Genomic DNA, 12215 nt, shown 5'->3' with positions numbered 1-12215 from the left:
GTGATACTTCCGTCAAAAATTCCTAACGGGGCCGTCTGTTTGCTGACGTGGCAAACACGTGGGTCCTATGTGATATTTTTATCAGGGGCAGAATAGTCTTTCACTACTAAGTAATTAAAAAAAAAAAAAACACAAAGCTCTCTCTCTCTCCCCCCCCCCCCTGATCGGGACTCCTAAACCCCAAAAACACCAAAGCACAGAGCTCCTCCATCTCTCTCTCTCTCTCGCTCTCCCTCCTCTAATCGGCGACTCTCGTCTGGTTTGATTGGGGAGGGTTCTAATTTGGCGATCACCGAGAGGGCGACGACGAATTTGAGGGCCTCAGTGATATTTTCTGGCGGGAGGGATTGAGAATTTGAGGAAGACTTGGAGGAGTGAGAGGAGAGGTAGGAATTGATGGAAAGTGGGTAAAAAGGTGAGAGAGAGAGAGAGTGAATTCGGGAGAACCGACTCCAGCCCCCCCTTCTTTCTCTTTCTCTTCTCTTCAGACCCGGAACCCATTTCTGGTGGAATCACTGCCGTCGGCCTCATCACCGGCTATTAGAGGATCCTCTCTTCCTCCTCTTGCATCTAAGGTAAGATTTCTGAATTGGGTAGCCTTGATTTGAGAAGAAATCGAAGAGGGATTTCCAGAAAAGGGGGAAATCGGAGATTCCTTCGATCTCCGGTTTCCGGCGGGTTCCGACCGGATTTCTTTGGGATTTTTGTTGCTGGGTCGAAGCTAACCTTCATCCCTAACCTCTTGCAGCTTTTCATGATCGGTGGAGGAAGATTTGAAGGTGTTTGAGAGTGTGAACAGTGGCGTGAACAGTAACTAACGAGTTCTTGGTTTTTTTTGGTTGATTTTTCCGGCCAAATCATTGAGAATTGTTGATTGTTGCAGGTGGGATTCCAATTTTGGGAGTGGAGATGGGATATTGAAATTTTGGATTAGAAGTTGAATTGTTTGTTTTTGTTTTCTCAATTTGAATTGGATTAGAAGTTGTCAAATTGCTGCATTTGCATGTAATGTGATATTCTTGATGTTGGGGGCGGTAACTGTGGTCGGGGCCGAGCTCGCGTTCGAGGCCGAAATCGGAATTCATTTTGGGGTGAGTGGTTGGTGGCTGGTGGCGGAGCTTGCTTCGGAGGTGCGGCGGTTTAGTTAGAACAGAAGAAGAAGAAGAAGAAATGAAAAGAAAAATGAATTAACAAAAACAAAAGGGTAAGTTGGTCATTTAACTTCTTTTTTTGTCTCCACGTGCTTGCCACATCATCAAATAACGGAGCTGTTAGGAATTTTTGACGGAAGTATCACGTTGATGTCAAAATACGTGTTTGGGTATCACATTGATACTTTTGAGAGGTCGGGTATCAAATTGGCCTTGGCAGCATAGTTTGGGGACGGTGACTGAACTTTTCTCCATAAATTAATGTATGTATCGTTATCATAATATACTGATATTATCTGTTTTTCAAAATGTCAAGATAATTGACGCAGGCTTTTTATAATAATAATAATAATGTGCCGCTTCTCCTGATAGTCAGTTCAATTATCAAAATCATTTACTTTCTTCATTAACTTTAATAAAAAATTTCAATAAAAAATTATGTCAAAATCGAAAATTATTTAGTCATCTAACTTCTACATCTTTATCTACTTTTATCCAAACAACTGTATCACTTAGTCTATGAATTTTCAATTGCACCTCAATTGAGTGTACAGGCGGTTAGCTATCCACCAATGTGGATTAAGTATTCTTGAGACAAGTGGTTTATTGTCGGTTCGTTCCTTGATAGAGTGATCAATATTTGTTAGCTTATTAGTTTGCTTGATCTTTTAAAGTCAGTGAGATTGAGCTTTAGAAATTGATGTATGTATCATTCTAGTTTATGATATTACTGATATATTTGTTTCTCAAAATGTAAAGCTAATTGCCGCGCGCAGGATTCATAAAGTAATAATATATATCTAGAAAAATGTGTCACTTTCTCCTTATAGTCGTTTCGATTATCAATATTATTTACTTTCTTCATTAATTTTCAAAAAAGATTCCAATCAAAAATTTTGCCACAATTGAAAACTGTTTAGTTATCTAACTTCTACATCTTCGTCTACTTTTATCCGAACAACTGTGTCAGTAGAATATGGATAACCTAATCACTTCTAATCAAATCAATTCTCCGCACACATTATTTTTAAAATAAGATCTAAATTTACGATTCCAAATACTGAATTACATTCTATAATTCAAATTTCTTCAAAATGGATCCCCCATAAAAAAGAAAATTTGAGTGTCAAACTATCAAAATAGCTACCATGATAGAATGATTAGTATTTTTTAGTTTATTAATTTGCTCGACCTTTTTTTTAAAAAAAGGAGTTTGTTTGACCTTTCGAGTCAATAAGATTTTTTTTTTTTGATAAGTAGAGTCAATGAGATTGAGCTTAGGAAATTGATATATATCGTAAGTTCTGGCTTCAGATATTAATCATATTATATTATTATTTGTTTATCAAAAAGTAGAGATAACTACTACAGACATTCTAAATTTACGGTCTAGCTCTACTACTATAAAGGGAAAGCCAAAATTAGTGTTAAAGGCTTCACCAAATTTTGAATTGTCATATATTTTCTTTTGAATCAATAATAATAGGGTTTTCATTTCACTAAGGCCAGAACGGCACGAATACATATCAGTCCCTGCACATAAGGCAGGCAAGACGAGCCATATGCTAGCGCCACTCACTATTACAATCCATGCTCACTTATTTCAAGTGAGCTTTATATAGCATAGTAAATAGGCTAAGTCCTAGAAAAACAAACTTAAATTTTCTCCTTGCCATTCTCACTAGGGCTAGGAGGCTTCGTAAGGTTCTCAAAACAGGTCACTTGTCCTGCAGCAACTTTCTTAGGCTTTGGAGGATTTTTATTTTTCGAACCCAGGGCCTTCCTCTTTTCTTCTTTGGTTTCTGCATCTCCAGTATTGGTTCTTTCGGCACTAGAATACTACCTGGTGCTTCAATGAGACCCAGAGACCTCGCAGTAAACTTGCTTGGAAAAGCCGGAGTTTTCAGTTTCTTCGTTGGTGCCTCCTGAATGTCCACTTTCTTTAATAATTCAGGCAGTAAGATTTTTAACTTTTTAGGAGAAGCCTCAGAGGTTGGAGGGCAGCCTCGTTTCTCCAACTTTGGCTCATGCTTGGCAGAGGCAGCATCTTTCTCTTGAATTGTCATATTCAAAAGGCATATAAAATAATTTAATACATATAAAGAGTATCTAAAATGTAATTATGATAAAATATAAAAATCAAATAAAATAAAATTAGAAAAAAAGAAAAAAAAAAAGAAAAGAAACAGATCAGACACTCAATGACTCCAATGACCATTCACAATTTTCAATTCACACAATTTTCTAGCTTTTATTCTTTTAGTTGCAAAAGTTAGAGACAAAAAAACAACAAGTTCTTGCTATATTACCGCCAATATCACACAGGTATAGCTAGCATGCTTCATGTTCTCCTTGTAACCCGGTTCAATTATCAAAACCATTTACTCCCTCTCTTATTTGTCAAGAAAAGATTCCGATTTGCCACAATTTTTGTTTTACTCATCCGACTTCTATACCCTTCATCTACTTTTATCCGAAATGACTATGTCAGTAGAGCATTGTTAACCCAATGCTTTCGATGAAATCAAGTTCTCCACACGCATCTCTACTACTATAAATGGAGGCCCTCTTTTGGTGTCAAAGAGCTTCACCAAATTTTGAAGTGTCTATAATACCATTTCATAACATAATTATTAAATTAGGTCAATAAAATATAAATAGATAAAAGTGTAAATTGAAATTAAAAATAGCCAAATCACCACTATTCTATGTTCAAAAATTCCTTTTAGTTGACCATTTTCCTTTAACACAGTGTCACCCGCGAGAAACGCGGGCATGTTGCTAGTTAGTCTTAAAACAAGATCTAAATTTACGATTCCAAATATTGAATTACATTCTATAATTCAAACTTCTTCAAAAATAAATCCACCATTAAAAAAAAAATAAAAAATTTGACTGTCAAACTGTCAAATTATATACAAGGCCCGACCCAAGTTTGCTCCTTTATTTTTTCTCATGGAGAAAACCAAGATTTTAACTTCGAAAAAAATCTAATAACACTTCAAGTTTCCGGTGATTTTCTGGTGTCGTCTTCAACCTCAAACCGAGCTCCTTACTATTCTCTGCACAACTGTGCATCACTCCCTCTGGGGATTCACACAGAGCTTTCAGAACTTAGAGCTGTAATGGTGCCCTGGTTTCCTTAACAAAAGACCCACTTTTTTCTTAAATGGAAAACAATTCAGACTCGGATGAGCCAGAGAAGAAGAGACCTCATTTGAATTCGTTCTCGTCCGCCATGGCCCGAAGCTCCAACCCCTCGCCACCCAATGACCACCATAACGTAATCTATCTCTCTTTCTATTTCAATTGCTTGGTTGCTCATGAAAACTTGCATTGGAATATAGTTTTGGGTTCGTGAAAAGGTTTGTTCTTGTTTGAATTGGTGTGGTAGAATGGTGATTGGAGTTGTTGGGTTGTGTTTTCCTGGTTTGGATGGGGTTTTGGGATTGGTAGTATTGGGTTCTGCTAGAGCTGGAATTTTTGGGTTGGAAAAAGGTTTAATTTTTGCTTCAATTACTGTTATAGAATGGTGATTGCAGTCATTGGGTTCTGTTTTTTTTTGATTTGATGTGGTTCTGTGATTGTTACTATTGGGTTTTGCTGTGTTTGGTTTACGAAGTGTAGGGAAAGGGTTTGAACAAAGGTTCATTCTTGTTTTACTTGCTGTTTAGGGTTTGAACAAAGGTTCATTCTTGTTTTACTTGCTGTGATAGAACATCCAAATCAGAAAATGGAAAAACACTCAATGACAGAATGGTTGAGGAAGTGTAGGAAAAGGGAATAGGACTTGAATTTTTGGGATGTAGGTAAAAAGGGTTTCTTTTCGTTATGTGTGGTAGACCCAATTAGAGCACAGGGAAATGGTTAATTTCTAAGTAGATGAAAGCCTTTTCTGGAGCTAACATGAAATTTATAAATATGCTTGCAGTTAGATTAGTGTATTGTTTATAGTTCAATGTACTTCATTTACACTTTAATTATGGTTTGCTATAGTATAAAGATTCAAAAATTTGTGATCGTGCATGCATGCGTGTCCAGGTTGATGCTGCAGTTCTCCAGTACCAGAACCAGATGATGCTTCAGCAGATAGACAAACAGAAGCATGAATTGCAAGATCTTGAAGCAAACATCAAAGAACTGAAGGCGAAGCAAGGTTCTTATGATGACATGCTAATTGCGGTGAATCAGCTGTGGAATCAGGTTATCATGAATCTTTTGTTTGGTATCTTTTCGATTCATGGACTCAATTTTCTATATCAGCAACATGTATTCTGATGGGGTTTCATTGTTTGCTATTTAGTTAGTTGGCGATGTAGCCCTTCTTGGAGTATGTGCTGGAGCAGGCCAAAATGCGTTGCAAGTTTTGGATTCTGCTGATTATTCTCGCGGTATATTTAGTTGTTTAATGCATCCCTATTCGTTTTTCTTCATTCTTTCTAATTACAAAATTGAAGTTTTAGTTGTTTTTAGATTGACCTGAAGTGCTTTTCAGGTTCAATTCCGTCATGCCCTGCGGAGGAGATGTTTCTTTGTAGAATCCTACAAAGAGATGCTATAGAAGCTAACAACGTTGATGAAGTTGTTAACTATGTTGAAGAATCTCTCACTTTGCGTCATACATCAACTAGGGAGTTGATGAAACTCTTGGAACATACAATTAATGTTGAGAGGGAAAAAACAGAGAACATAGCCCGTACTTTGAATGGAAAGATATCTTCAGAAGGTTAGAAGATGTGATATTCCATAAATTGATAACTCTACAAACTAATTTGTACAATTATGTTTCGCTTTCCAACCTAAGTTTTGCAGTAGCAAGTGCATCAGGAGACATATAGCTAATTTTTGCATTTGTGTGATTCTCAGATGCTATTATCGAATTATCCAAGATTGATGATATGATTGAAAAGGAGGCCAACAATCTACATCAAGTGATTGATATCCTTCATTTGAAGCATAAAGAGTATGCTGATGTCATTCACACTCGCGCTAGTAGCGATTCAACAGATCAGTCTGAAATTAGACGAATTACAGGTTCCTGGGATGTTTATTCCCACATATCTGTGTGTTTTATGTGCTTTTAGTACTGTTAGAAATGTCTAGTTTTATACACTTGATAACTGATGCCACATATTCTAATTTGCTTTCTATTACATAGGAAATTGAAGATATGAAGCAGATATGTAGATTCAACACTAACTTTAATACCTGTAGATTTTAGGAAATATGCTGAATTTCTGAAAATATAGAAATTGCCAAATTTTAGTGATTGTAGGTGGGTGTTGTCTGTTGATGTGTACATGTGCTGTTATGGGTGACAGGTGATCTCGATGACAGCATGGCTGAACTAGAGGAGAGTAGGAGAAAACTAGTCAATCTAAAAATGCAAAAGGATGTTGCATCTGGGATGCATAACCTTACTTCTGGTGCCGTGAATGGGACTTTGTCACCTGAAAAATCAACAGAAAGGACAATAAGCTTGCAGGAACTTAAAACTTCAATCGAGGAAACAAAGGTATACATATGTTGCCAAAAACCTCTTTTGCATGGACCTCTCTTCTCTCTTTCTCTCTCTAACTAACTCCAGGAGATGTTTTTGTGCATATGTTGCAGATACTTGCAGCCAGCCGCCTTTCTGAATTTCAAGAAGCACAGAAAGAAAATCTAGCATTGTCAAAACAATTGCAAGACTTTCAGGTCTCTAATTTTGATTTTATTTTGATACTTAATAGTTATATTAGTCATGCATTTTCTTATTTAATAAAGCATCCTACTTGTGATATATTTACCGCAGAATGAAGCGAAGGATGAAAAATATGTACACTCATCTAGACTGTACACTATGCTAAATGATCAACTCCAGCATTGGAATGCTGAAGTGGAGAGATACAAAGCATTGACTGGTTCTTTACAGGTTAAGTTGCTTTGTTTTATGTGTAAGCAGATGCTTTGAAGATTTGTCCTGTGAGTTATGTTTTCTAAATGTGTGTTTTCAGGCTGACAGGGCTGTTGTCATGAGAAGGGAGAAGGAGTTAAATCTCAAACTAGAGTCAGCAGAGGCATTCAGGACCATAAATGAAAATGACTCTAGGATTGAGGAACTAGAGCTTCAGCTGCAGAAGTGCTTAATTGAAAAAAATGACTTAGAGATAAGCATGGAGGCAGCTGTTCAGGATTCAGGTAAAATTACATAGTTCAATATCATTTCATATTAATTGTGTGTATGAGGCTTTTTTTTTTCTGAAGCTTTTGGTACTTAAAGATGTTCTATGCTGCAGGAAGAAAGGACATTACGTCAGAGTTCCATGTGATGTCCTCATCTTTGTCGAAAGAGATGGAAATGATGGAAACTCAGTTGAAGCAGTGGAAGGAAACGGCTCACGGAACACTTTCCTTGCGTGAGAAATCCCAGTCTTTAAAAGCTTCATTAAGTACGAAGGTTTACTTCCATTCCCAGTTACTCTTGCTTGTATCAGTCGTATTTTATTAGTTTCTCGTGTAATATTGATTGAGCATGCTCGTACTATTCCCATTCAGAAAGAATAGGGTACGGTGAAGTGTGTGTATTTTTTAAGTGAATCAAGTTCACACACATGCACATTAAAAAATGCTTGCAAGTTTTGTTCTTTTTGTTGCTTCGTAATTAAGTGCAAGTTTGTATTTACAACTATGGTGTCAGTGCACTCTCTAAATTTCAGAGGAAAGAAATCTTATGATTAATGTCGTCTGCTTGGATTTTTTATGGTTCTTATCCTTTTAATCTTACTATTGATAAGTTTTGAATGCGGAATACTCTCTGAACTTCTCCAACCTTTTTTTTTTTTTTTAAGACAAATGAGCGGAATAGCTTAGCAAACAAATGTGCTGAACAGATGACAGAAATCAAGTCTCTCAAGGAATTGGTGAGACTCTCCGCTTGTCTTGATTATAGTTTCCTTTACTTCAGATGCATCATGTTTATGGATTTTTGTTGACCCTTTTAATGCAGGATTATATTTTTCCACTCCTGAGAATGCTCTTTAAATTTATGTGTCAGTTTTTATCAACTACAGTCTACATGCAAGTTCTTCATATATCAATACCTGCTGTTTAATTTTAAGTCTTATCCAATTTAAGAATTTAAGACTCATTTTGACTTTAGTGTCCAGCTTGTGTTTCCCTGTCAAATCAAATATGTGTAAATTTCTTTGCCTGTGTAGAGCTTAGTGAAATTATCCATATCCTCAGTGGCAATGCTGTGGAGTGATCTTCATAGCAATAAGGCTAAGCTCACAACAATGTCATGGAGGTCAAAAATATCTTTGAGGGTAGTTAGTTGGTCCAATTTAATCATGGTAGTAGTCCAGTAATATCATATGGTTTGGTAATAATGGCTATGTAATAAATTGAATATGTCTGGAGCTAAGAAGATGGGGAGAAAAGGATGTATATTGATATTTGGTACTGAAACTGAGTCACTAGTACATGTTGACCATTTAAAAAACATTGTGAATTTTAAGGGCGTAGACTTATCTTAACATATTGCAGATTGAGAAGTTGCAGAAGGAGAAACTGGAACTTCAGATCTTCTTGGACTTGTATGCTCAGGAAAGCTACGTAAACAGGTAATTCTGTTTGTTTGGGTGCTAGGTGCGGTTGTACAGGCCTTGTGGCTAGAACATAAGCTACTATGTATAAACTATAAAGATTTGTTTTTAATTATTTAATTAGTTATTTTTTATTGCTCCAAACATTTGGAGGATGTCATTATGGTGTTTTGGGATAGAAGGAGTTGTGAGTAAATGCAGTAACCTATTATATACAAGTGATATCTATGTCAAATAATCTATAAAATTATGCTCATAGATGCACAAACATTATCTATTTCGATGTAAAACACGTAGGATCATTTTAAGGAACTGACGACTTACTGTTGTACTTCTGAACAATTTTACCTTGGGGAAAGTATGATTGGGTATTGTTACACAAAATTGTTCTCCTGAACTGCGATTTTTATATGGTTAAATCTTTGGTATCTTCTGGACAAAGACTAATCCCTGAGTCAAACAACAATTGCTTCCTGGACTTGTCTCACACGAATAGTGCATTTGTCACTTTATTTGGGTGTCCACAAAAATGTCGTGGTGGCCTTTAAAATTGGAAGAAATAATCAGCAACATGCTCTAAGATAGGAATAGGATGACTTTAGTTTGTTTGCGTTATGGTAACTGACTGCAACAAACTCTGATTTGAATTAATATAGTATTATGAGTTGAGAGTAAATATGCAGCTCCCTGAAGGTATAGTGGACTTTGGTTATGTGGTCTGGCATGTAATTAACATATAAAATGAGAATGGTAACCCACTTTGCTTGAAAATGTATAGTATAACATAAGCTGGGGAGTGCTACATTGTGATACATCTCTTTATCTTTTGGTGTTTTAGGATTAAGGATGTTGTTGTTTCTTATTTACTATTGCATATACTTCATGCATCACATTTTAATACAGTGAGTGAATGAAATAGCTGTATTTATACAGTGAGTTGCTGTCTGCAATTCAAGGGTGCAATAAATTTGGCATTCTGAATTTCCAACCTTCATAACTTTGTGCACTGTGTTTGTTTGTCATCTGTACAATAATATTGGAATCCGGAATAAGATGATTTCTTCGTTTATATGATTTGTGGGTTCATCTCAATCTATGAATTTGGATCTAAATGTTTGTTTTCTATTTTTCATTTTATGAGTTTTTCTGTTGTATCTTATATAATTGGGCCTTTGCTATTTTCTCCCAGTACATTTAAGGTTTTCTTTTTGCAATTTAGAGACTTGTTGGAAATCAAAGAATCAGAACGCAGAGCTCACTCCCAAGCCGCTATGTTCAAAAATGCATTAGATGAACATAGTCTAGAGTTGAGGGTAAAAGCAGCCAATGAAGCTGAAGCTGCTTGTCAGCAAAGGCTTGCAGCCACTGAAGCTGAAATAACTGAATCAAGGGCCAAACTTGATGCATCTGAGAGGTGTGTTTTTTCATAGTTCAATTTTGCATATATGTAGCATAAGCATGCAAAACCAACTTAGCTTCTAGAGATCAATTTTATGAAGTATATGCGAAACTTGTAACTCCCTGCTTTCATTTTATTTGCAGGGATGTTCTGGAGCTTACCGAAGCTATTAAAATTAAAGACAAGGAGGCAGAGGCTTATATATCTGAAATTGAGGTCTCTTATTAATGCTTGTCTTCCAACTGATACCTTCAATTTCTGGGTCCTTGATAATTGAACCTATGATTTTTTTCTCACTTTTCTTCTTCTTCTTCGGTTTTTTTTTTTTTTTCTGATTAATTTACTTTTTACCTGCAGACCATTGGTCAGGCATATGAAGATATGCAGACGCAAAACCAGCATCTGTTGCAGCAGGTGACTGAGAGGGATGATTATAATATCAAGCTTGTTTCTGAGAGTGTGAAGACAAAGCAAGCACAGAGCTTTCTACTTTCAGAGAAGCAGGCATTGGCAAAACAACTTCAACAAGTAAATACATCAGTAGAATCTCTGAAAATGAGAATTTCTCAAGATGAAGAGCAGGTATGGCTTCTCCCATGCAGACAAAGTTACTGTATATGTTAACATGTTCTCAACTACGATTTGGCCCTGCAGATGAAGGCTGTCTTAACAGAAGCCTTGAAATCTACCGAGGAAGACAGACACCTTTCAGTCAATCTAGAAGCTGGAAAATGGGAACTGGCTGATTCTGAGAAGGAGTTTCAGTGGCTTAAATATGCTGTTGCTTCTTCTGAAAAGGAATATGCACGTATTAAACAGGATATTGAGGATATCCAATTGGAATTAGACAACGAGAGGTAGTGTTTTCTCCGATTTAATTAGAATGGCTTATCTTATTTTTTTATTTCATTTTCTTCTCATAAGAAAAAATTATTTTTGTTGTATGATTGTGCACTTACAGTTTTACTTACTTATCTGGGATGTAGTATAACTTTCCCAGATGCAATTTATACTGTATACAGCTATCTTGCTAAAACTTTTCTCCAGCTCAATTTGATTTTGCTGGCGCTGAAGATTTCTTTTTCGCTTTATGATCTATTAATTGTAATACTTTGTTTTCTTAAATGTACTTCTGACAAGTTGGCTACTGGGTATGTAGGAGCTTGAGGAAGAATATTGAGGAAGAACTATGGGAATTAAACAGCAGGGTTGTTGAGATGAGTTCTGAAACTGGAGAGGCTGCAATACAGAAACTCCAATCAGAAATCAAATTCTATAAGAATATTTTGCAGTGTAGTGTTTGTACTGACAGACCGAAGGAGGTAAGGAAGAATATTTATCTATCTTTTTGTTTGATCAGTGTTTGAGATCTTTGTTACCCTGGGCTAAATCTTTTGATGGACTGATTGATTCTTGTGCCTAAATTCATTGTCAGGTGGTAATTGTGAAGTGCTTTCATCTATTTTGCAATTATTGCGTTCAAAAGAATTTAGAGATCCGTCACCGAAAGTGTCCTGCTTGTGGAACTCCGTTCGGTCAGAGTGACATACGCTTTGTAAAGATATGAAAGCACTATCCTGTATCATGATGCCTCGCCCTCCCCATTTTTTCCATTGTAGTGAATAGCACAGTATTGATTGTAGTAGTTTTGACAATAAATCCAAGCTGTGGTTTTGTATAGTGTTGGGGTTGGTTAGTTTGTTTCTTCTTTTGTTGTAAATGACTATTTTTTATTAGAAGAGGAAAAAGGAAAAACAATAAGTTAAAGAAAATATATTGACCACGTCTGCCTTACATGCTGGACATATTCCCCTTCCTTTTTGTTCATCTATTTTGGTACTAGTTAGTAGTTAGCATCGTATTATCATGCACCAAAATTTGTTGAAAGGTGCCTCTGTCGAAAATTCCCGTGTCTGAATAGACCAAGGTTTCGTGTTTTTTCACATGACTGACTAGGTGTCATGTTGTGAACTCAGGTTATCCGGTTCAATTGAAAAAGGAAGACTTGTTAATAGGTGGTTGATGATATTTGCAAGCACTTTGAGTTGGTGCAAAATTAAATGATTCTTTGCTTGATGA

At 36.2% G+C, this 12215-nt stretch overlaps 1 protein-coding gene across 2 annotated transcripts; it reads left to right on the top strand.

Annotated features, from left to right (window-relative positions):
• The first annotated feature begins 4115 nt into the window (after nt 1-4115).
• On the top strand, nt 4116-11941 carry LOC133732752 (E3 ubiquitin-protein ligase BRE1-like 2). Of its 2 annotated transcripts, XM_062160337.1 has the most exons (18): nt 4116-4434; nt 5193-5354; nt 5455-5542; nt 5647-5877; nt 6018-6185; nt 6473-6666; nt 6765-6848; nt 6946-7065; nt 7148-7331; nt 7430-7590; nt 7982-8053; nt 8679-8755; nt 9957-10151; nt 10280-10352; nt 10494-10718; nt 10791-10993; nt 11296-11458; nt 11572-11941. In XM_062160337.1, the coding sequence occupies exons 1-18, from the start codon at nt 4321-4323 to the stop codon at nt 11701-11703; spliced, it is 2646 nt and encodes an 881-aa protein (XP_062016321.1). In that variant the 5' UTR covers nt 4116-4320; the 3' UTR covers nt 11704-11941. The 2 variants fall into 2 exon arrangements, with proteins under 2 accessions (XP_062016321.1, XP_062016322.1); XM_062160338.1 differs by lacking the exons at nt 4116-4434; nt 5193-5354; nt 5455-5542; ... (2 more) ...; nt 6473-6666; nt 6765-6848 and having other exon boundaries at nt 6941-7065; nt 7156-7331.
• Nucleotides 11942-12215: the final 274 nt, after the last annotated feature.

The sequence above is a fragment of the Rosa rugosa genome, chromosome 2 (genome assembly GCF_958449725.1).
Source record: "Rosa rugosa chromosome 2, drRosRugo1.1, whole genome shotgun sequence".
Taxonomy (NCBI): domain Eukaryota; kingdom Viridiplantae; phylum Streptophyta; class Magnoliopsida; order Rosales; family Rosaceae; genus Rosa; species Rosa rugosa.
Note: the sequence above shows the minus strand (reverse complement) of the source record. Positions and strands in the feature narration are given on the sequence as shown.

Excerpts from the sequence above, each read along its gene's own strand:
- LOC133732752 (XM_062160337.1), top strand. The coding sequence starts at position 4,321 with ATGGAAAACAATTCAGACTCGGATGAGCCAGAGAAGAAGAGACCTCAT. Across the intron at positions 10,152-10,279 it reads AAACTTGATGCATCTGAGAG|GGATGTTCTGGAGCTTACCG; the intron begins GTGTGTTTTTTC and ends TTTTATTTGCAG. Across the intron at positions 10,719-10,790 it reads TTTCTCAAGATGAAGAGCAG|ATGAAGGCTGTCTTAACAGA; the intron begins GTATGGCTTCTC and ends TTGGCCCTGCAG.